Source organism: Molothrus aeneus, chromosome 4 (genome assembly GCF_037042795.1).
Source record: "Molothrus aeneus isolate 106 chromosome 4, BPBGC_Maene_1.0, whole genome shotgun sequence".
NCBI classification, from domain to species: domain Eukaryota; kingdom Metazoa; phylum Chordata; class Aves; order Passeriformes; family Icteridae; genus Molothrus; species Molothrus aeneus.
In genome coordinates, this window is record NC_089649.1 from 34,988,530 (window position 1) to 35,013,714 (window position 25,185).

General features: G+C 38.4%; 1 protein-coding gene across 2 annotated transcripts in view; it reads right to left on the bottom strand.

Annotated features, from left to right (window-relative positions):
- The window catches only part of SPOCK3 (SPARC (osteonectin), cwcv and kazal like domains proteoglycan 3), a 167,415-nt gene extending 146,100 nt beyond the window's left edge, over positions 1-21,315 (bottom strand). The window contains exons 1-2 of one of the 2 annotated variants that reach the window (XM_066548250.1): positions 21,232-21,315; positions 20,885-21,061 (exon numbers count right to left, since the gene is read on the bottom strand). In XM_066548250.1, the coding sequence (XP_066404347.1) occupies positions 20,885-21,061 (177 nt within the window). In that variant the 5' untranslated portion in view covers positions 21,232-21,315. Of the gene's footprint in view, positions 1-20,884; positions 21,062-21,231 lie in introns of those variants that run through there. The other variant, XM_066548252.1, reaches the window with a different exon arrangement.
- Between the last annotated feature and the right edge of the window lie 3,870 nt (positions 21,316-25,185).

Genomic DNA, 25,185 nt, shown 5'->3' on the forward strand with positions numbered 1-25,185 from the left:
AAGGAAAATAAGGGGAAAGAAATTCCTGGTTGTTTAAGGAACCAAGGTAAGTGTCCCAGCACTGAATAGTCTTCTTAGTTCAACAAAAGCCATAATTTTATTTCTAATTTTTTCCTAATTTTATTTCTTGCCTAGTAATAATTTTAATGGAAAAATTAACACATAAAGATATGTAAGTTATACAAAGAAGATTTCTCAAAAATTTTTCCACTATTAGGGTGATATATGTATCTCTCCATGAGGAACTGCACATCCTTGAAAAGCAGCATTCTTGTTATCAAAACTTCTCTTGAACTGGTTCTTTCCTTTATCTCAGCTTTTAAGGATTTGTATCCCAATGGCAAAGATACAAAGAATGATAGAAATCATGATGGGCTATAGAAAAGGATAGCTTTTTTCCTTCACTTCCATTTCTTTACCAAAACTTTTCTGAAAGAAAAATTAAAATTTTCTCTTGCCTTATCACAGGACTCTTACTTTTACCCAAGCACAAAGAAATGCATGAAGCTTCCAGGTAATTGACTTCAGATTAAAGCTGAAGTCCTCCATGATGAATACATGAGATTAAAGCTGAAAAAGCCCTCCATGAAGAATATATTCATAGCTATGAAGAAAGACAACAAATTATTGTAGAATAATAGACTAATAGTTATCTACAGTGGAAATTATCCAGAGCAATCCTACCAAGAATTATTCAGCACTGGAAAATTTGACACGACAAGTTTCTGCCAACTGACCATTGACACATGTGATCATGTAAATGACAAAAAAAAAAAATCAGCATGCATGAAATGGGGAGGGAAACAGGAAAGAAATTTAAGAGCAGGAAAGATAGAAACATTGGTAAAATATTCATATCTTGGTATAGCAAAAGTAAATCAAGTATTTACTATTTGCAGCTGTGCTTAGTGCACACTTTCAGACCAAGATACCAGGGTTAGAGATGTACAGGAACACAGCACAGACCTTGCACACACCACATGATGTGATTTAAGGCAGAGATGGTAACAGCCAGGCAGCAAAAATAACATGGCCATCTAGAGCTTGAAGTTTTTTCATTCCTCTGATGATAATGCTAGCAATTTACTCCTCCCTGAACTGTATTCTTAGTGATTCGATGGAGGGAGAAAGACATTTAGGTATAGTTTTAAAAGGCTCATACCAGGAGGAAAGTGAAGAAACACCTCCTGAGAAACTCAGGCACTTGGGAAGCAGAATTTTTACTCACAGCAGATTTGCCCTTTCAAACAAGTATAGTATCCATTTTAAACAACTCTTCCTATTCATTACAGCTCAAAGTATGTGGAAAAGGGATGACCTTTCAGGAGAAAAACTTAAGCAAAATTTCTCTCTCTCCAACTGTCACATTAATCAATGCTGAAAGGCTTAAAAGCCTTAAAAATGGCCTACTAATTCCTCCATTTCCAGATAGTTCACAATGAAAAACGGAAAACAGAGTCTAATGTACAGGAGCACAGCTAACAAAGTAGAAAGGCTACTGTAATAATTACTAGTACCTCCTACTTTAACAGAAATTATATCAAGACTATTATGTACACACTTGAGGAGTCTTAAGCTTGTTTTAAATACTCTTATAATAATAAAGTGTCATGGAACAGTGAGAACAATATCCAATCTCAATCATGTGCTTTTTCCTAACTGTGATCTTTCATTTTGGTACTTTGGGGTCGAGCTCCTCATCTATCCTTACAGGAAATGGGGAAATGCAACAGCCTTAAGCAAATTAAATTACACCTCTAATAGTATTTGAACACATGCCAATTTCCCTTACGTTGCTTTACCTTTGAGAACCTTCAAGAAACACATCAACAGAAAGAGGCTGCTCCAATTTGATGCTCAACAGGCAAATTACTTAAATATTATGTGCATACATAGCAGAGCATATGAACATCCCAAACAATGCTTTAACTCAGTTTGTAGTTTCCCTCTCTCCAATCACTGTCAGAAACAGACAAGGAAAAAACCATCTCTCCCTTCTATTTTAATGTTTTCAGTGTGTGTACACTTATTTTCCTCTCTCAACTTAATCCTTCTCTTTGCTCTTCATTCCTTACCTCAGAAGTGAGGTTAACCATGGCCAAAAAATGCCTAATTAAATTTCCTCCACAAATTAAGGACTCTTTCCTCCTCTCATACCTACTTCAGTTGCTAGAATAAAAAGATTCAACAAAAACATGCACTCTGAAAATCAAAAAATAGTCACTTCTAACCTTTGAGGGGTCCTAAATTAAGTCCCAGCTGAAATACCAAAGTTTCTGTAGCAGTATAGCATTAGTATGAATAGCATTAGTAAAAAGAGTCCCTGATCTGCATGAGCTCCTTCTCTGATAGTCATAAGCCTTTGGAGAGCTCTGAGCATTACTGAAAGAAAAAAAAAAATCTGAAATGTGTCAAATACATTCTTTAAAAAACTTTCTTTACTCTTTCATTTGAATTAAAATTTAGTTACAAAGTAAAAAGAAACAGGACATCAACAACCAAAATATTTTTTCAAGTTTCAGGTTTAACAATGAATAAGCTAAATATATTTGGAATGTTTTTAATAATAGCAGTGATTTTCAGTTGCCTCCAAATTATTGCACACCAACAATCTACTTTTACAACATTGCCACTGAAGCTTTTTTGGTTTCAGAAAGCAGCAGTAATACACCTCCTGCTACTACGATACATGCAATTGTTTAGTGGGTGCTGTTCAAAAATAAGCTCAATGGACTAACTCCTGCCTACAAGCAAGCTGGCTAACTGTTCTGCATTAAGTTTGCACTTGGAGGTGGTAAAAATGAGGTTTATATTAAGCTACTTCATACAAAGGCACTTAAGCACTTTTACACCAAAAAAGTTCATATTTACATAAAATATGTAAAACTACATATTTTGGTCAAAGAACCACACAGATCTATTCTAATCACCTCTGCACTCCAAATTCAAATACTAAAATCACTGAAAGTGTGAGCATTCATTGCTTTTTTAGGCATTGCTCAGAAATAGGATAAACTTGTTTATTTACTGCCCTGCATTACTAGAGCTATGCTATTTCTATATTATTATTATTATTACTTCCATAGCCTCACTTGTTACATGCATCTCCTGAGAGCATTTTGCCACCTAGATGCACCTTTGATCTCTCCACAGGGAGCTACCAGAAGGAACAGCTGAAGCATTTGCTCTCTATACCTACCTATTTTACATTAATCATCATATACATGTATCAGTTGTTGATAGCAATTTTGTAATCAGGACTCAATTTAAAAGATTACTCTTACTTCAGAAAAATACTACCTGTTTCTGCAACTTCAACATGAAACTCAAAGATGTATTTCCATCACTGATAGAAAAAGTGCCTAGTAGAAATTAATATCCATAGGAGTGACAGATGCCCTGGTGACAAATATATTTTTTAAAGCAAATAGAGTTTTAGTAAGATCTTCCATTTTCATTTGGAGAGAAAAGTTCTTCCAAGGTTCTCTCTTTACTCGCTAAAATTGATACAGCAAGGATAATATGTTGTGGATTTATCACAAACTGATTTAACTCTTCCTGGTATTCACAACTTAAATGAAATATTTCTACATGAGACCAGAGTTTTAATTATACACATGACAAACTGAAGAAGTCAGTATTTTTGCAAGAGTCCTTTTAAAGCAAAACAATGCAAGCTTACAATTTTTGACTGCAAAAGAAAAAACCCAACAAAACCAATAAATAAAAAATTTATTTAATTTTCCTACAAACTTTTGCCACATCATATGTGGCAATGTATACCATAAAAAGAACTTACACCAACCTTTCCTCGAGTTTAGCTCTGTAATTAGAATTACAGAAGATGCAAAAATGAGCATCCAACCTCATCTTTCTTTTTTCTTGCAGTCTAAAAAAAGAGAAGAATATAAATGTCTCAGACTTACAGTCAAAGGACCTAACAGTCAAAGGAATTTTATACCAAAAAATCCACTATGTGCATATATATGCACACACTAAAAAAACCTGCTCCTCCTGCAAACAGCCCCATATTTGCCCTGCTGTTTTACGCCTAAATAAATCTAAAACACCTAACGTTGGCTTTAAAAATCCAGCTATGAAGAAATTACCATCCTGTTGCTATAATTTTTTACATCAGTGAGAATATCCTTCTAGTGCTTGTTGTATATATATCAACATTTTATTCTCCTGTTTTCCTCTAGAGAAGCACTCAGCTTCTTTTGTTCCATTAGTTACCTAATAAAGCAACACGAAAGTAAACACAAGACACAAAGATATGGACAACATTGTAGCAGACCAATAAAAACTATCAGTAAAATATATGAAGATGTAAAGTATATGAAATTACATCTTAAAATCAGAAAGAAAATACTAAGCATATTTATTTTATCCCTTTAAATAGACTAGGTATGTTAAAGAACTATTCACCAAGCAACCAAATCCAAATGTTAACTTAATAACAAGAAAACTTAATTAATTACACGCAGCAAGTTTCTGCTTCATTGGTTGCTCAGTCATTTGGGTTCATTGGGCATTTTTAAAATGCAAGCTAAGAATGACATACATCTCTACATATCACCAAAATCCATCAAAAAATATGATGCCTATTGTCAAACCACACTGCAGTATCACACTTTTGCTCCAAATCAGGGATGTGGGGCAGCAAGGCACTGACAGAAACCACCAAGAAACACAAACATACTGTAGTATTGTGAAATACTACACAACTCACAACTGTGAGAACTGCAAGTGCCTAACAGCACTCATACAGAGCAATACACCACACATTTAGTTCCATCTGGTATTTTAGAGGGCTTTTGTCCATAGTGTGATAGAGTACACCATTTTTGTTCTTAGGTCAGAGTTCTACCTTGAATTCACAACAACCTGTGAGAACCTTTCACATACAAACAGTACTTCTGGTGATTTTTTTTTTCTCACTGGTAGTGCTGTGTAACAGTTAATACAACAAGTCCATGAGCATGCAACTAACTTTCCATACCACATTTCTCTAACTTCACTTCCTACAAAAAAAGTTGTAATGAAGACAAACTGACTGTTTACAGTTTCAAACATTCCAGCAAAAATCAACAGATTTGCTGAAAATAATTAATTTTACATCAAAAAAGTCCACATTTTATAAGAAAACTATAGGGAAATCCCACTGGATAAGGCTATTTTCTATCTAGAAACTGAGTGCTTTCTGCACGTGTTCTGTTTTAAAGCTACTTTCATCTTCTGCTGAATTCATCAATAGCCCTACAGAACCTGAAACAATTTCTTACCAACACAAAACTTTCCCAAGTTACTCCAAAAAACATACAAATCTATTTCAGAATAGAGTTTTCAGAGTAGCAGCTCTAGCTGAATGCAAGCACATAAACTACAGGGGTTGGCTGCTAAAAGAGACCTGGCCCATAGTTCATGATATTCAAGTTACATTTCATATAGTAAGTGCTCCCCTAGGATATAAAAAAATTGAGGTCATGCTCTTGATTTCTGCTGCTCTTGATTAGTTATTGCTTATTCTTCAGCAAGCTATTGTGAAAGACCTACACATCTGCAGAAGAAGTAAGTTTACAAACAAGGCAAGTTCTACAAATCATGTACTGTAAGCCAGTGTTCAAAATAAACTGCTGATTTGTGTGTTACAGAAATGTTTAACTTTGAAAGAGCCATGTCACAGGAACGGCTGAGTGGCTTGTGTCCAGATATAAAGGAAATACAGAATTTTTAGGCACAGAAGACTACACTAAAAAGATGGGATACATAGCTGAAGCTGCAGAAACTGAGTACCATCTTAAACTCTAACACAATCTCACTTTTAGCTTTGCTGTTTAGCATAAAATTTTGAAACATGTCCAAATAAGATAAGCTGCATCAACTACTGAAAAGATTTTGGGTTTTTGATGTATACTCGTCTTAAATAAATTTTTAAAAATTGAAAAGGATAGTGTTTTCTCAGGCTAGTTATACCTGCAAATAACAATCTAAAAATTAATCTACATGTTTTGACACACCTGATCTGATATTTACTGGCACTAACATTTTTTATTCCTGCACAGCAGATCCCTCCACAAACTCTATGCTTTGGGTACTTACACTACATCAGTAATTGCAAACTTAATTTAAAAGAAGTTTGCAAATTTCAGTGGTCAAAAAATACAGCGGTTTTAACATTTTCTAAAAAAAGAACCAAATCATTTCAGACACTCCAGTAGTTTGACAGTTTATCATATTTCCTTTTTCTGTGTGTATGAAATGTGAATTAGACTGTCGAAGTAACTGGTGCTACAATTAATCTTTCCAAAGTAGCAGAGCTTAGCTCTCTGAAATGTCCAAGTAATATTGTCATCTCAAACCCACCAGTAAGGCATTACCTATGCCAAAAGCAAACAGTTCATTCATTTCATCTATTAAAAAAAAATACACTTTTGGAATTAACAGCAAAAATAGAAACTGGCCAGATAGTAATGATCTTAACACAAATTAATAATCTTACTTAATGGAGTCACAGCAAGTGATTTCACAGGAAGCTCGTTCCCAGGCTTACATTAGCCACAGACCTAAACTCTTTGCTGGATAGAACACAGAGCACTCCAGATGTGAGATATTCAAATTCAGTATGCAGAAATCAGTCCCAATGGTGATTAACTAGGATGACTGCACTTTCACTTTGGTTAAACTGAGAAATCCAGTGTCAGATCCCCTCTAAGACTGATACCAACCTGTATCACAGTATTGGTCAATGGTATTGGACTTGAAAATTGAATCTTATAATATAACCTTTATAATGCTATATTAACAAATCATTATACCTGACCATTTCATCACTGATGTTTCAGGATGAAACATTAGTGATGTTCAAACATTAATGGTTGCAGTGAAAATTAAGACTTGGCACTCAGTCTTATTTTCATTGGGTTACTAAGTGATTTAAGGAAATAAGCAAGCTCTTTTCAGTGTAGTAAAATACTGACTCCTAGAAATTGGAATCTGATCTAGTAAAAGAATCACATAAATTCCACTTCTCCAAACAAACACACACAGTAGGCTGCCTACAGAGGGTAACTACACATCCATAGGGTAAGAATGGGTACTTAAATACCTTTGGCTGAATATTGGTTTAAAAATTGTGCTGTTCCATGCTCAGAAGAAATCATGAAACAATATTCATGTGATAACAAAACAGTGATTTTTCTTTAGAAACCCTCTAAATTGCTCTTAAGCTTTCTCCCAAGAATGCCGATTTAATTGCTGCATGCAAGAAAGTAAATAGAGAGAAAAGAACATAAATTGAGCAATGACAAAGAACTAGGTGAGAAACAGTAAATCAAAGGAGAATATGGAATAATTATTTCTTATTTGTGTTGTTTTTTAAGACAAACTTTTCTCAGAAAGCTAATACTTAGTGTTTGAAATTTCAGGATTCTTCCCTGTCCTACTAATCTACTTGGGAGCCAGTCTTTACAAATATCTGTTCCTAACAACTCAAGCCAAAAATCACTCAGAACAGCAATACACAGCTAAAAACAGTGTCAAGTCCTTAACTAATTTTACACTATTGGAGTAAAACCCTTAACCTCTTTTTAATCCACTATAACTCAATTTCTTCTTAAACCTTTGTCTCAGTGAACAATATAGTTTTTTACAGGACATTTTCTGTGCCAAACTGCCCTGGTTTATATTAAAATTAGGTATATAATTCCTTCTAAATGGATAATAAAAAATAATAATAAAAAAAGAAAACCACCAAATGACAAAAAAATGAAAGCACCTATATATTGAAAAGCAAGAAGGCATTATCTAAGATTCACAGTCAAATTTCATAGAATACACACAAAAATAAAACAGATTCTTGTTACAGATATTTAACTTCAGCAAGTACACCATTCATTCAAGTCCTTTTTTAAGAAATTTGAAGTTGCAGGAGGAAAGCAGGATGACTTCCAGACTTATACAGTCTACATGTCAGAAAAAACAAAAATAGAATGAGAGAAAAATTCTTCCAAATTCATGACCTAAGTGATAAGATCTGGAATGCTGAATTGATACTCGAGTTTTTTAGATAAGATGTTCTATTTCTGATACAATGCAACTGTACTGCCCAGCTTTCCACTCATCCAGGTTCAGGGAGGGCAGGCAATTTGCATGCTCACTAACTCCAGCCCCCAAGGATGGCTGGTGCTGTTGACCTTCAGTTTCAGAGTTTATAGTCTCATGCATTTAACTGTTTACAACAGGGGTGATCTTGATTATTTAGATCCAGGTTGAAAAAGGAAGAAATTCTTCCTTCACCCATTTGTCCAGTTCTTTCATACCAAATACATAAAAATAAACTGGTGTAGAAAAGGCATAAAATCACTGGTTCTTGCCTGGAGACTCCAAACAACACTTGAGGTGTTTATGGGACTGACCAGGGACTTGAACCTGGTGTAGAGGTTGAATAGAAAGGGACATTTATCACTGTGACCAGTGTGAAAGAAATCTCCACATGGATAAAATAATTGCTGCAAATCCCTACAGCTGATATAAGAGCAATAAAATTTTGACTTTCACTTCATTCTACCCTCATTTCTAATTTTCTGGTGAATGCCATAAAAGGAAAGTGACAAATATTTTTATTTTAGCGACAATATGTAAACATTTACAACCCATTGTTTTGCCTAGTCAAGGAAGGAAATAAATAGCTTAGCAGTTTTCTGAATAAAGATTCCGGAAAAATACAAATGTTAGAAACATCAAATGATTGAGTAATTTATTAAGAAAATAAATCTGAGACAGGTGTAACAGAACTTCACTTAAGACTTAAGCAGGATATACCATAATATGAACAGAGATTAAATACAGACTTCAAATAATATAGTTATAATTACACAATGGTATATCTTACCAAAACCTGGTTTTGACTTGTTCTGCTTACAGACTTGTACCTTACTTGGGACATCTAGGAATTAATGATGCCAGATGATCAATCTACTCTAGCACCAGATGCAAGAAACAGCTACTGTGTAAATCCATCCCAGTGCTTTGTTTTGCCATCAGCCCTGTGATTTTCCACAGAATTAAGCCATGCAACAGATGCTTTAATACCTCTGACAAAAGAGGTTACTCAGCTTTAGTTTATAACAATATTATTATCTATATAAATGGCCTTTCTGATACAGGATGAAAATCTTGCCTCAGAAATATTGTCTTGCTATGCACTGTGCAGCTTTTTTAATGCTTGTCTGACTTTATTTATTTCTACTTCATAACTGTCAGCCTCCAATTTACTTGACTTTCTGTGCTGCTTTGCACAGTGCAACATGTGATTCAGCAGAAGGGGAGAGCAGGGTGATCATACAATCTGCAATTCACTGCAGGAGCTGGGCATGTAAAGGAAGCACAGAGGCACCTACACTTCCATGAAGCAAATCAATCAGACACAGAATTTAAATACACAAACAGAAATCCTTTCAGATTAATTAGCCAAAATGAAGTACTTCAATTCAGGTCAGTGAAACTGATTTTTTTGTGCCTACACCTTGCAAATGGCTGAAGAAGGAAGGCAGGGGGAAGAGCTGTAGAATAACAACTTATTCAGGAAAATAACTTTTTGAAAAGGAAAATAAAATCCCCAGTCAAATACAGTAGCTTAACAAAATAAAGAAATGTTTTCATTGTACTCCATAAGTAGCAACAAACTTGTAATTCTCTTATACCTCTAAAAGCAAAAAGAAAAATAAAAGAAAACCCCCACACACATTAATCTTGTTATTTACACTACTTTATACCATTAGAGAGGTTTTTCTAATGTAAAGGACTTATTGGATAACTTAGTTTCTTCTCCAGTTCAAGTTTGCTTTCTTTCCATTTTTCAAAGATGCAAAATATATCCAGAAGCCTGTTTTGTAGACTTTATGGTCAAATAATGATTTCAAATAAGCAGACTGGCAAAGTTCCACCTCTCACAAACAGCAGTGAACATATCCTCAGTGACCTCCATTAGACAAGAGTCCCTGAAAACCAGGTTCAGATCCAGACTAATACAGCATCATCCCAGAGAAATCCAATGAAGATTTGATAAAATGGAGAAAAGAAAACAATCCTAAATCTTCAAGGAGAAATGTTTCACTTCCTGAGAAACTCCTTAAAAATACACTATTTGAACAACTTCCTTTAACAATTCAGATGTTCTAAGGTTGGCTGACTACACATCCCTTTGAAATTATAATTAATTCAGCATTATGAAGATTATTTCCTTTCCTTCATTTTCCTTCAATCAACCACTTCTCTTGATCAACATGAGACATAAAATAATACATCATAATGTCTTTTGTTTCATCTCTATGCTTGATTACTCTTGGCAGGTTTTTTGTTCTAATGAGCAAGCTGTTTGGTTACAGCTACCTAAGTTAAAATAACTGAAAAATTAACTTGTGAAATCTGAAAATGCTTCATTTTCAAGCTTAAATTTGTTTTAATGCAGTATAAATGAATGATGCATATTGACATATTGTAACTCAGTTGTATAAATACTGTGAAAAATTTTACAGCTATAGAAATTCTAGCTTCAACTAGTAATTTTTTGGTAATTAAAAAAAAACAAAACATCTTTCTGATATAACAAAGCAAGAGTAGGATCTGTGTATCTGGTAATTAAGCACGTACAAATTACTAACCTTTATCTGCATTAGACTAAAAAGCATACATATCTGTAGAAGAAGCAGCACTAAACAGATATTACTAAACAAATGAACTCTTTATTATTAATAAGGTTTGACAGCAATTTACAATATTTTAGGGAAAAAGATTTCCTAACGTTCATGCTGTTGAATAGTCCAACTACAATCAAACTGGGATGGAAAGCCACAGTCCAATTGTAAAGAAATTCAAGATTCCTTTACTTTCCAGCTAAAAGAGTTTGACAAGAAGGATCTTTTTAAAACCTTGACTATGTAAGATGCCATCACATTTTACAATCAGATAAGCACTGTTAGAAACAACATCAGCTTTGCTTCACAGAATAATTTCTCACATTTTCTTTAAGTATTATTTTTATAAATTCTCCCACCTTTCTTGGAGAAGCTGGAATTCAAACAAACATTTCTTGATAATCTCTACATGTTTGTAGCAATACTTGCCTTGTTCTTATGTGATATTTATAGGAATGTAAAAAAAGATGTAGTTATTCCAGTCAGTGAGCTGAAACTATTGCATATAACTGCCTCACAAATCTGAGATATGAATTCAGAATTACTTCATTCTGCACACCACAAACATTGTTAAACCCATGTCACCTTCAGTACATATCCAAAAATGATCTGCAATCAATGGAGTATCAAATGGTAAGATAAAACTGCAGACATGGTGGGGTTGGACCTATAAAATACTTCTAACATTCTTTGAGGTATTTTGCTCCACAAAATGAGGGATAGACAGCGTAAAATCACTTTACATTTTTATTGATCTGAAGTACCAGTTAGCATAAGGATGTGTGTGCCCTCCCACACACATAGCCTCATTCACGTATTAAAAAAAAAAACAAAACAAAAACACCCAACACAGTAGCTCAACTTTTCCATGTGCTGGACATCAAATACTCTAAATATCAGTACTTTAAAACCTTCTGGGGGAAAAAATGACATTGTCTTCCAATGGGTTATGGTACTCAAAAATGTCAGAATTCTATTTACAGAGTGTGCTACAATCCAAATCTAGAAAGCTTGCAGGAAAAAAGTGATAGTTTCATACACCCTAAGAAACTATCATTTTTACACAGGAATGAATAAAGGAAAGATAGGAATTGTAAACATTCAGCATAGGAAAAAAGCAAGCAAAGACAGAAGGTTATGGTAGCTTTTGTCCAAACCACAGTTCTACCACTGTGTAGAACCCAGTTTATAAATCCACATTCAGTACTAGTGAAAAATGTTGAAATATTTTGAGGTTTTATTTGTCTATCTTATTCAGTCAGTACAAATCTACATAGTTAATTCTACTTCTGCATATCCCTCCCTCTCCATCCTTATGAGACTTCACCCACAGATCTCAGAGAGAAATCTCATGATTCATAATCATGTTACATTTAAATTGGCTAAGACATTACTTACAGTGACTACAAGGCAGTTTTGGGCATATATCCCTGCATGCTTTGAGAGGATATTTTCTTTTGAGGAGCCCAGAAATATCAGTGGATATTACAGGTGGAACTAATTGCTTCTTTTTCAAACATAATTGAGTCTTTTTCTTAATAGTGTAAAAAAATTCTGTCCCCTCATGCCCCGAGTACCAGAGTTCATCAAAACAGGACCTTGTAACTATCTACCAAGAAGTCCTGAATAAAGTTAAATATATACACCTGTAAAAATAAGCACATGTATGAAAAACGGAACAGTTTAATAGTTTAGGAGAGAAATGCTAGACTGAGTAAGATTTAGAAAAATTGTTATGCACTTAGTGTGCTTTAATCCAGTTCACATATGAAATATTGTGCACTATTTGCAATACAGTTAGCAATCTGACAGCCCTTTGCTGGCTTTGTAAAGTAGGAGCTCTTCACATTCATGTGTTTTGTTCCTGGATGTTGGAAAAAAGATTGCCTACCTATTTCTTAGTACGCTTAAAGACTTGAAAACCAGATTAAAAGTATGTATCATGGGGACTATCATAATGAAAACTCTGAAGCCATTTCTCTATCTTCCTTAAGATTTGAATTGGCTTGCAACAAGTTCCAACATCAACTGTGATTTTTCACATAAAAGAAATTGGCTTTTATTGACAACACACACAAGAAAATGCTATGAAGATGGCAGAACAGAAGTCCTTTTAAATAGCAAATTAGTGTAAGAAAAATCAAGCATTTATTCCAGTCATTTCGTATTTGGGCCAAAAAGGAAACACTTTCAGATCAGACCAGTATGAATTTAAATGGGGATCTTCCTTACTCTTCTGCAAAACAGCATAAATCTGTTGCCTAGATCATCTGGGAATATTGCAGCTAATTAATTCCCTCATAGTGCAGGCCTTAGAGAGCAAACCTTTATCTGTGCCAGTAGCACACAAAGATTGCTGAAACCTGAAATGCTTTCGCCAAAGAATTTTTGGGTGCAATATAATGTGTGAGAATATAAGTAAATAAGCCACTATACACAGGCAAGCATGTTGTCAAATCCAATGGTCTTCTCTGGCCCTAAACTTTATGAATACCAAGAATTCTCAGAGCTTGACACAGACTTTCTAAGCCTGACTAAAGTGGTTAACTTACTCTGTCGCAAAAGGCTGGAAGGCCGCGTTATACAATAGATTCTTGTCACTGCTCCTTTACCTACCAGTCTATTCTTTTCTCTTCTAAGAATCATTGCTTGGATTTTCTCCTAAAGTGATGTTCCAGTCACCAATACAAGCCTTGCCAAACCCTCAAAACATATATGCATCATTAAATATAGATCCCCACACTCTTCATATTAATAACTTCCTGCTGCTTTAATGAACAGCTGGTAGAACACATAATTTTTCACATGCAGTAGCATATAACAAGGACTAACTTCTGTACCTCTCACTGCTATGCTACAAAGATTTAACAACTGGAATGAATTTCATCATCAAGAGCAAGCTCAAAAATGTCAAAGGAGTTTGTTTTCAGTCGCATATAGGCCCCAGTGTAAGTGCACTACCTAAAATTGTTCGATGACTTGCAGACATTTTTAGAGAGATACTGAACAAGCTCCAAACTGACAGTCTCTTCTGAGTCAATGATTATATATCACACAGGAAAATAAAAAATTAATTCAGAAGAATTTTCTGCAGCAAAATGTCAAGCACTGGACGGTCTTTAATAACAACACATTAAAATAATACTTTTTGGAAGTAGTGAAGTACCAAAAATTTTGAATTATTTCAATCTTTTTAACCCATTCTCCTATTGTGTTCTGTTAAAGCAGCCACTTGCAAAGATAGTAACAGAGCACTGATACCACATCTTCATCATAATGTGATAAGCTTTGTCATGGGTTATAATTTCATTCTATCTCTCCTTGTGTCCTGTCCAAGGTTACTACCTTAAAGTGCACCACCTTTTTTAGGTACATCATTAATTCCTACATAATTTTTTCTGCTGCCATCTATCAGTGTCAAATGGGAAAGTAGAAGTGAAAAAACATTAAAAAAAATCTAACAAATAACTAAAGGTTGTTCAAATTAGGTAAGAATGCCCAGTGAAGCTCTGATCACTGATATAACAAGGCACTACCTTTTCTCTTTCAGAAATAAAATTTCAAGAAATATGAAAATTACAAAAACATTTAATACAATCCCCTATGCTGGCATTTACTAGCATGGCCTCCATAGTATTTGTTTCTAAAGCAAACAGGCAAGATTTTTAACATTAGACATAGTAGGACTTTGAGATGCAGAAAAGGAAATGATCAATAGTTACTAAGACATTAAAATATGTCAAGTTCAGAAAAATAGGATAATAGAAAAACAACAAGCAATAGGAGAAACAACATTCCAAAATCAATATCAAAAATTTTAAAAAGGTCTACATTAGAAACATTAGCACAAAACAAAACTACAGCTATTTTACTGAAGTATTTTTTCAATACTGATAAAAAAGTGATAGAAATACTGTGGTTAGAATAAAAGCTTCCTTAGGCTTGAATACATGGGAGTTGCTCTAAAACTAGGTTCCAAAAAAAAGTAGCAGTTGCTGAAAGGTTTTCTTTTTTCCTTCAGCATATCTTGCAGGGAAGGGAGGGCATGCAGGGAGAACGTGGACACACCAAGAGTCATGACAACATGGACATGACACAGAAACAACAGACAACTTCTTCAACTCAGTCAGAGGAGCCACACTCAGAAACTGACCAAGACTTGCAAACATAATAATCCAAGCTATTATTTCTGTTTTCTGCAGAGAGTTACATCAAATGCTTCAATTACCACGAATTAATAGAAACAAAGGAGATAGGAAAAAAGCATTAATGGTGTCAGTCTAAAAATATTCCAATTCTGCTCAATCCACTGTTTTCTATGTTCTGCCACCCCCTATAAAACCTCTTAGGCATCTTTCCCTTCAGATTGTAAAGCCAAGATAGCCTATGCAGTTTCTGTTACTGTTACCATCTATTTTTTTGTGAATTACAAAGCTATATATACTACACCATAATAAGCACAGATGGCTAGAGTCAATCCCAATAAGATTTAATGGAAAGACAAGAGAAGACTGGGAATCCATAGCCACTAAACAACCTACAGCATATAAAATAAAGATTATTCTTCAGAGAAAGGAGATGAAGATAAGATGAAACAATGTTATCAGCTTTACTTTAGATTATGAGGGCAATCTAAGGAAAAGCACATTACCATTTACTTAACTTCTAAACGTCAGCTACATAAAGAGCTTCCAAGTTAATGCCTTCCAAGAGACATTTAAGAGTTCAGTGTTAACAATAGTTTGAGATTAGTAGACTCTGCCTTTTCAGACAAAAAAAGTATTTGGCACTAGAAACAGGCAGCAAAAACAGACCATAGGAAAAGTAATCCTGCAAAAGAAAACAGGAATCCATACTCGAGAATGAATTAAAGGCACATAAAAATTAGACACCTTTGTCTATAACACAGAAGAAAGGAAAAATTAAGATTTGCATTATTCTTTCCCATTATAATTTGTTACATTCTATCTAGAAGTTATGAACAATTCAATAGCTTCTTAAATTTCCCTAATTAATTAAATTTAATACAAATTCCGAACACTTTCCCATATTTTACAGTTTAAAAAAGAGCAGTCAAGTCCTTATTAAGCTCCATTTCAAAGGCAGTAATTACAGGTGAAGGTACAAAATACTTATTCTGTCAGACCTCCTAGGCTTCAAAATTTTTCCTCCTTCACCATATTAATAAAACTCAGATCGTACAAAGTAAGTCATGGGTAAAAGGGACTGACACTACTTTAGAGTGCTAGTTTCAGCTAACAGTGGCATGTGGAAAAGATTCAAAGCCCTATTTGCAAAAGTAACTTTATTACAAGATCTTGGTTTAACTTAGGTCTAAGGCAACACAAAAAAGCAGCTCATCTTTCATGTTTTCAATTGCGTTTTCTCCTGACATCATGATCACGACATATGCATGCTGTAAAAGAGCTGCTATACCCAATAATAAGGTTTTTTACCCTGAATTATAAAAAGTACTGAAGAAATAAGACCACCAAAACATTTTTCACAACTAATGAGTTAACATGACTTAGAGAAAAGACTATGACTGATGCACTATCCAGTCCTAAATAGTGACTTCCTCTAAAGTACATCTAGGGTCCTCCATAAAGTATGAGGGCTTCTTGTCCATTGCAAAAATCTTGTTGAACAAAAGTCCTCCTCCTCCTCAAGTAAAGTCACTGGTACTCCACTCTTAAAGCATGAAAACCTTCCAAATGTTTACATGGTAATCCCACAATAAAGTGCAAAGAACTTGTGATGAATCCCCTTTAAAAGGGCCTTTGGCTTTCTCCACTGTACAAAGATGTAGTTGTGATCCACACAGAGATGTTCAGCTCAAAACAGTAACACACAGTTGGCATGGAGCTTAACTGAGGGGCAGTGTTCGCTTTTGAGAAGCCTTAAACCTCCAAAACAGACAAGGGAATAATTAATGCTGGCTATTCTGAATTGCTATGGAGACCTAATGTTCGATTTATCTCCTTTCCAAACACAGAGGTCCAGTTTTCACTAATGTTGAAAAAACTTACTCTTTAAATACTTCCAAAAGACTCCTCTGGGAAGCCAAGCTGCCCGAACTTGCCACATGTAGAAGGCAACACATTCAATGGTCAATGTGAGAAAACCTCACAGCAAAGCAGAGTAAAAAGGAGTACTACCAGTGCAAACTTCCTAGCTGTTTGGTTTTACAGTCTGTTCAATTTTCTTCTACTTTCTGCACCCTTGATATTAAGATGGTGGGATGATAGTTAACGCTATAGTATGATGCAGCTGGTTAAAATGATCAACCAACCCTATAATTCTGTAGCAATACTATGACACAGTTGAGTTGTGGAACTCATTTATCAACTTAAATTTGAAAATACAGCAATCACTTAAATTTTGACCTGTGAAAAGGTATATATCTTGCTTAACTTGCTTTTAACAAGCAAGTAAAACCCAACATCTCTCTTCCAGCTGCAAATAAAATTTACCATGTAAAATACAGTCTTTTTAATGAACACAAATGCACAAGACACCTTACAAATATCAATTACTAAAATTAGTTACTCTATAGAACCTTGCTTCATTGTATTTTAAAGAAATTAAAATTTCTGAAAAAAGCCTGAAAGATTTTCAGGTAGTGATACAACAGACAACTAAGGTTGTATGCAATTTTCTCCAACTGACTTTAAAGATATAAAAAGACAAAATTATTTTAAATAACAAAGCCACTCTGTTTTGTTCTAAGATTAAAAACACTACCACTATTTGGAAAGTAATCAGAAAGAGAAAAATAATTGCTATATTCCAATACTCTGTTTTTCTCCACAGATTTACAGCATTATGAGTAATGAAGATTTGCTAGATAAGATTTAGGATGCTCAAAGTAGGAGAGCATAAATGTAATGCCATTTCTCAATCACATTTTTCAAAAGGAATAATCTTTATTTCAGACAAACTGCAGTATATGTAGATATATTTATCAAGTGTCTAGTGCTATCATCATAGATAAAACCATTAACACAAAGCACTATCAATATAACAAAATATGAATGAAGAAGATTTCCCTAACAGCATCTACTGAAAAGCCTCAGCTCCCAAGCCTGAAATAAACTGAGGATCCATTCCCATGGGCTAGAACCTCCCAGCATCCTGACAGCACTGGCTGCTGAAGCAGCCTAACCAGGCAGCTTGGAAAACCTTAATAAACACATGAACCCTGAGACTTACTTTACTGACAGATGTGAATAGTTGCAGCTACTCAGCAACTGGACTGCAGCAGCACAAGATGGGGTTGAAAACTCTTCCTCCCACACACTTCAGGCAAAAAATAAATGTACCCTTGTATAGAACCCAAAATGGTTTGACTTGCACATACAACTTAATGGAGATGGTATTTGACACGTCCCATCTCCTCCGTCTTTAAGATGAAAAGTCTCCTATTTAAAAACAAGACCATTCTCAATTTTTGTTCAAGTAAAAGAAGTGGGAAGGTAGGTAGCCTCTAACACACATCTAGTTTCCCACTGTTATATGTTAAGGTACAGTTCTTGCCTAGACCTACTGCATTATTTGCAACAGATTTGTCAGAATTATCAAGATCTTTCAAAAGAAATGACAAGTCAGTTACAGTTCTGCCTGTACAAAGTACTGAAAATATCTTAGCTAGTAATCACACATTAATAACACTTAGTGACAAAAATGACATTTTAGGGTATGTTAAGAGAGCTAGGTTTAGAGATGGCTTGGCTTTTGGCTTTTTATAAATAAAATATCATATCCTGGTTTAGCAGGTTCTGTAAGGGTTCCCTTTCTGAATGACTGTGTTCTTTCTCACTGTGATCTAAAGCTCTTAAGAAACTGAGCCAATGAGCCAGAAGTCAGGGTCATTATCTTTCACATTAATCAGTCCTGTCAGTTAAGTCTTAAGTTAAGCTTTTAAATACTTCTTTTCACACCAGAATTCCATCTCACCCTTACATCTGTAGGGTATCAAAAGCCTGCAAAAAATATCCTACTCTGACCAGAGAATTAAATTACAAACACAGGCCTTGCATACCTTGATTTTAACTCTGCAAGACAGTTACCCCTACACGTTTCAAATGCTGCTGTCCTGTTCCTTAACAGGAGGCCACTTTGGAATCACTAATCACATTGCTAATCACAATTTCAAAACCAACAAATTACAGTCACACAAGTAAATTTACTAATTTTATAAAAATGTAGGATGGCAAAACTTCTCCACCATGTTATATTTAAGTATAATTGATAAGTGTTCTTAGAAGATATTTTTCTAATGCATTCTTGTGCAGGTAGATTAACACAATTTTGGATGGTGGTCTACAGTTATATGTTATGAATTACTGAAAACTACCCATGCTTTACAGGGAGAGCCTTGTAATATTAAATAAATATTCCAGACTGGGTACCAATCAACAGGACATAGGCATGCTGCACAAGAAATAAAAGCATACACTTCACTGAAGCACCAGCCTTATAAAACTCACACTGTGTAAAAATAAGGCAGCATATTTGCAAATTGCCTCAGAAGAATCAGTATGCAGTATTCCTCAAAGCAGTCACTCTTAAAACCCTTGGGGACACCTACTTGTCACAGAATAAATTATCTGGCTAATATCCAATATTACAGTACACGTCAGTGGGCACCCAGGAGACGGGCATTAGAGAGCACTTAGCTTCCTCAGCCTTGCAGGTTAGTCCTTACATAAATGACTTTGCCCAATTACAAAACATAACTGATGATTGTATTTTGGAGTTTTCTAGCAGCAGCCTTTAATCCTAGAACATTTTTATAGCACCAGATTTTCACCTGTTTTTTTTTTTCCCCCAAAATCACAGGTCCCAATGCACAGCATACTGAACTAATATTTTTCACATGAACCTAAGCTCTTTTATTTTTAAGATATGAAGGCAAACAAAAATATCTGACGACTGACTGGAAGTGCTCTCAAACACCAGAATTAGGCTGTTTAATAAAAACTATTGTGAAAATAAGTTCTCCCACAACTCTAGTAGCTCTTTCCCAGTTGCTTAAGATAAATACCCAAGTTAGCATCCCACAGACATAAAGCTAGAAAATACATGCATCACAAGACATTCCAGGTCTCAGAAAAATAAGAGACTTATTGGAGACATTTACTTTGCTATGCTACAGCAAACTGCAGTCACCAGCAGGCTGTAGAACAAGAAGAAACCTGTTGCCTCTGAAGTTGCAAACCAAATCAATGCTTTACACCAAATCAAAATCCAGTACGTTAAACAGTAAAGAAAAGAGAAAATTATTTTGCATGGTTGGAATTCGGATTTTTAAAAGTGACACCAAGGGACGCAGGATACTGGATGCTCAAAGAAAAGCTTTTCTATTGAAAGAAATGTGAACGGCTTTTGAAAATAGGTTGCGTTTTACTGAACTTGCGGCAAACGCAGCCCGAACTAGGCGCACAGGCGAAGCACGCTGAGGACAGAGCCACCTTACAGCGGCAGGTTTCGTAACTGATGAGATTCGGGTCAGGCTGGGGCTGCTGCTCCCGGCTCCGGGCACGGCGCTCCGGACACGGCGCAGCGCTGCGCCGAAGCCCCGCACCCCCGACACCGAGACCCGGCCGTGAGCGCTGCCCCTTCTCCCCCGCCCTGCCAGCCGGCACTAATGACAGGGCACGGCGAGACGCGGCGGTGCCGGCCGCTGCCGCTGCTGCCAGGTGCCCGGGGAGGGCGGGGGGGAGGGAGGGGGCTCTGTCCCAGGCGGCCCCGGCGGAGCGGCGAGCCCCGGCCCCGCGCCCCCACCGCATCCCCTCCCGCAGTGGGGCGGGAAGCGGGAGGAGGGAGGACGAACGCGGCTCTCCCCCTCCACGCCTGGCGCCCCGCAGGGCGGGAAGCGGCTCCCGCGGCCCGACCCTCCGGGTCCCAAGGTGCGGGCTGGGTGCCCCGCACGGCCCGGGCACGCCGGGCGCTCCTGCCCGCTCCGCGGCGGAGCGCACCGGGAGCTGCCCGGCGGGACCCCCAGCCTCCTCGCCGAGGCGCCGCAGACAGTTATTTAAGAATTAAAATTCGGGGAAAAGGGGGAAAGTTGAGGCAGTACCCCAGCCCCCGCTCCTCGAGGGATGCCCTACACCCTGCAGGAACGGAACCGGCGGGAGCGGGCTGGGCGCGGCTGCCGGCTGGCAGGGTGGAAGGACTGAACTTACGTCTCGGAATTTGTTCCACTGCCCGACCTCCTTGTCGTACTGGGAGACGGTCGTGAGCCATTGTTTATCGTCCAGAAAATTGCCGCTGTCCGGTCTGCCCCCGGCCGCCGCCGCCGCCGCCGGGCTGCACCAGGCTGCTGCACACACGCACACCAAGGCTGCCGCCGCCGTGAGCATCTGGGCGAGAGGAAACACGGGCAGGGGGGTTACCCACGGCGGAGCCCGAGCCCGACCCCGGCCGGGGGCTGCCGGCGGGGGACGGGACAGCCGCCCGCGGCGGGCCCCCTCGCCCACCTGAAAGCGGCGCCCCGGGGGAAGGGGAAAGGGAAGGCGGCCCAGCCCGTCACCTTGCTGCGCGCCCCGCACCCGCGCTCCTCGCCGCGGCCGGAAAGGCGGCCCCGCGCCCGCTCGCTCCCCGCACGCGCCGCCGTCTGCGGCCGCCCGTCCGTCCGCCCCGCTCCCGCGCCGCGCGCGCCGCCCGCCCCTCGCCCCGCCCCGCCCCCGCCCCGCGCCGCGCCGCGCGCCGCACCGGGAGAGGCGCACGCCCGCCGCTCCCGCCGGGAACCGCGCGGGGCCGGCAGCACCGGCACATCCCGGGCACCGGCACACACCCGGGCACCGGCACACACTCCCGGGCACCGGCACATCCCCGGGCACCGGCACACACCCCCGGACACCGGCACACATCCCCGGGCACCGGCACACATCCCCGGGCACCGGCACACACCCCCGGGCACCGGCACACATCCCCGGGCACCGGCACACATCCCCGGGCACCGGCACACACCCCCGGGCACCGGCACATCCCGGGCACCGGCACACACTCCCGGGCACCGGCACACACCCCCGGGCACCGGCACACACTCCCGGGCACCGGCACATCCCCGGGCACCGGCACACACTCCCGGGCACCGGCACACACCCCCGGGCACCGGCACATCCCCGCCGAGCCCTGCCCGACTCCGCAGCAGCCGCGCGGTGCCGCCGCCTCCTCCAGGTGGGGGTGGATGCCGCCGGAACTTCGCTACAGCTTCGCTGGCTCCTCGCAGCCCGAGTTAGATCGGCGAAAAGCCCCAGGCGGACACGATCCTTCCGAACTCACAGTCACAGACAGAACTTCCCGCGCCTTCGGGACAAGGAGAGACACGAGCTCGCGGGGCGCCTCTGAGCGCTGATGGAGGCGCACTGTGATGCCGCCTGCCCGTGTTATCCCTTTCGTAAGGATCGTGCACACTTCCCTCTCTTTCTGGCTTTTGTCTTTTAAAAAAGCAAGAGTAGGTTAACTCCAAGTCTTTAATGACAACCATGAGCAACCATGCTTTCCCGAATTAGTTAAATTTAATTTAGAATTGAGCAAGGGGCAAGAATAGCTCAATTACCTATCCAGCATTCCTGCCTCCATATTTAAGTTCTATTTGCCGTCCTGTTGACCTCTCTAATCCAATTTTAATGTTAGCTTTATTCCCTACACTTGAGTCACGCGCTGCTTTTTAGGTTTGTATTAGCCGCGTGGTGCAAGGATTCGCCAGAGGGAGCGGGGCAGAGGCTGAGGGGTGGCCTCTGTGGGAAGAGGTGTGGGATACTCCCGTTTCGGGAACAGCCGGCTCCTGGCAGCTCCACAGCGGACACTTCGCGGCCACAGCTGAGCCGTTCGGCCAAGCTGGCGGTGCCTCCGTGACAGCATCGCTGAGAAAGGGCAGAAACGCTGCGCGGGGAGGGGAAGTGGGGACAGAAACGGTGACAAACAGCAGGGAACGCCGGGGCCAGAGAGGGATGAGAAGGTGCTCTCCGGGGCAGAGCGCTGCAGACCCTGACAGACTCATGCCAGAGCAAAGGGATATACCCAGAGAAACTCTGGCAAGCCCAGACCGGAGCTCATTTACCGGAAGGACTGCAGCCGATTGGAAAGCCATGCCAGAGCAGAGGGAAAGTGTAAGAAGGAACGAGCAGTGAAGAGAAATTGTTACATGCTGACTGTACGTGCCCTCAATTCTCTCTGTGCTGGTCACGGAGAGAGGAGTTTGGAATTAAGAGGAGCCTGGGAAAAGAAGGGAGAAAAGTTGTCCTTTTAACGTGTGTCTTCGCCTTTAGCACTACTCAAACTAGCTGTTACATTTTTATTTTAATTGGCAGTAAATCTTCTTCCAATCAAATCTTCTTCCAATCAAATACTGCAACAGTAATCGATAAAGAGTATTCCTGATTTTATTTAACCCATGAGCTCTCTCACTCCAATTCTTCCTAGACTCGTCCTGCTGGGGAGAGGAGCTGTGAGCAGCTGGGTGAATGTTTGGCTGTTAGCCAAGATTAACCCACTGCGAGGTAGCCAAGTATATCAAGTACACAACACTCTCAGTGTCGTTGCTGAAAGTATTTTCTGTGGTAAAATATGAGTTACTTTCAGACCTGGTACTAGGGTCAAGTCCATCAAGAGATTCTCTGATGGCAGAAAAATGCCACTTCATGCAAATAGAGAAGTGATTATGAGATTGCCACTGATTTTAACAAGTTTTGATTTTGGTCATGAACTGTAACTACAGACAGATAGTAGAGTATTAATTAAATCAAATAACCTGCATCATACAGTACATAATACATGCCATTTTGTTCCTAAACTTGTGTCACTAAAATCGATGAAAATCCTGTCACTCGTATGACAGAGGATGATTGCTAGATTAGGATTTATGTGCCTGACTCTAAAAATGCTACCTATCCAGAATGATATTATATTCTGTAATAAATGAATCATAAAATTCAAAGCAAATGGATAGAGGGACTGCACAGAGGCTAAATAAGAATCAATAAAACAGTCATGTTATGGTCAGGGTGGGTTATAGTGTCAGTGCTTTACAGAATCATTCTCTGACAATCCAGTTTGTACTTGTCAGTCTTAATGTTAATTTCCTACAAATTGCTTTGCCCTTTGGCAAAGAAGAAAGTTCTCAATAAAGCTAATGTGTTTTTGGGGTTTTCTTTTAAGAATTACTTATTTAAACTTTTTTTAACAGCATCCTAATTCCTGAATTTGTGTTTTCACTTACCCAGCAGTAAGGTGATCTAGTTTTGTTCTGATTTGCTTCACCTGTGTTTGACGATTTCCTCCAGATAATATTAGTTAGTATTTTTAAGTTATTGTTCATCTTTCTATACTTAGAGAAGAGGAATAAAAGTGGCTAAGATTTGCATTCAGTAAAAATCCTTAGAAAGGGGAAATCTCTTATGGTTTGAGTTTTACAGAAGTTTCACTGCAATTTGTCTAAAAAGTGATCTTCAACACCTATCACTGCAGTTTCTACTGACAACACATACTAATGATCAATTATATGTAATTTTGCCTGAACCAAGCTATTTGAAGTCTTTAATAATTCTAAATGTATTCCTTATAATTTTAACCACTCTGATCTCCACATAATTGGTTTAAGAGCCTCATTCTGATCAAGGACTTTATGCAAGTTGGTAATTCCATTTATTCAAGTACACAATGATACTTGATTGAAATGGCATTTTGAAGATACAAAACTAACAAGTTTTCTTTTTCTTTTCCTCAATAATTTCACTTCTCTTCAAAGATTAAATCTATGCACCTTGAGAAATATTCTTTATTTTAAATGTACATACATTTCTTACAGAAAATGTAACTATTGTTACATGCTGATGTGTTTAACAATAGCATCTTAAAGATGTGACAGGGAATCTGTTACTGCAGCAGTGGTAAGAGAATAATACTAATGGTAACAGGAATATGATTTTGAAATGAGAGTTTAGAAACTCTGCCTCATAGCTCTTCACCATTTTCCAGTCAAGAAGCATTGTTGTTATTAACCAAAAAACTCCTTCTTCTCGATTCCAAAACATGATCTATTTTGCAAATTTTTGGTAACAAATATTTCAATATTAAGACTTACTAATTTAGAATAATAACTTTTCAGATGTCTTCCCCTCTGAGTAGCTGATGAATCCTACAGGGAGGTAGCAATGAAGATGGTGTAGCTGGTAAGTTGGAATACTGATGTGAGTAATATGGTTGTTGTACAAGGAAAAGGATGGAAAGAGAATAAAAGAGGGAGTATACATTTAAATATGTATTTTGTGTACACATCTGTGTGTTATATGAAAAAGCACTGGAATTACGTAACGTATGCATGAAGTTATATATTGGAAGAAAAGTTTGTATGCATAGGTTACTGATGGAAGAGAAGGGACATGCTGAGAAATTATTAGGAAATGGAAGGAAATTTATGCCCTGAATAGTGTCACAAAAGTGCTTTACTCACTTCCTGCAAATGAAGGATATGTTAATT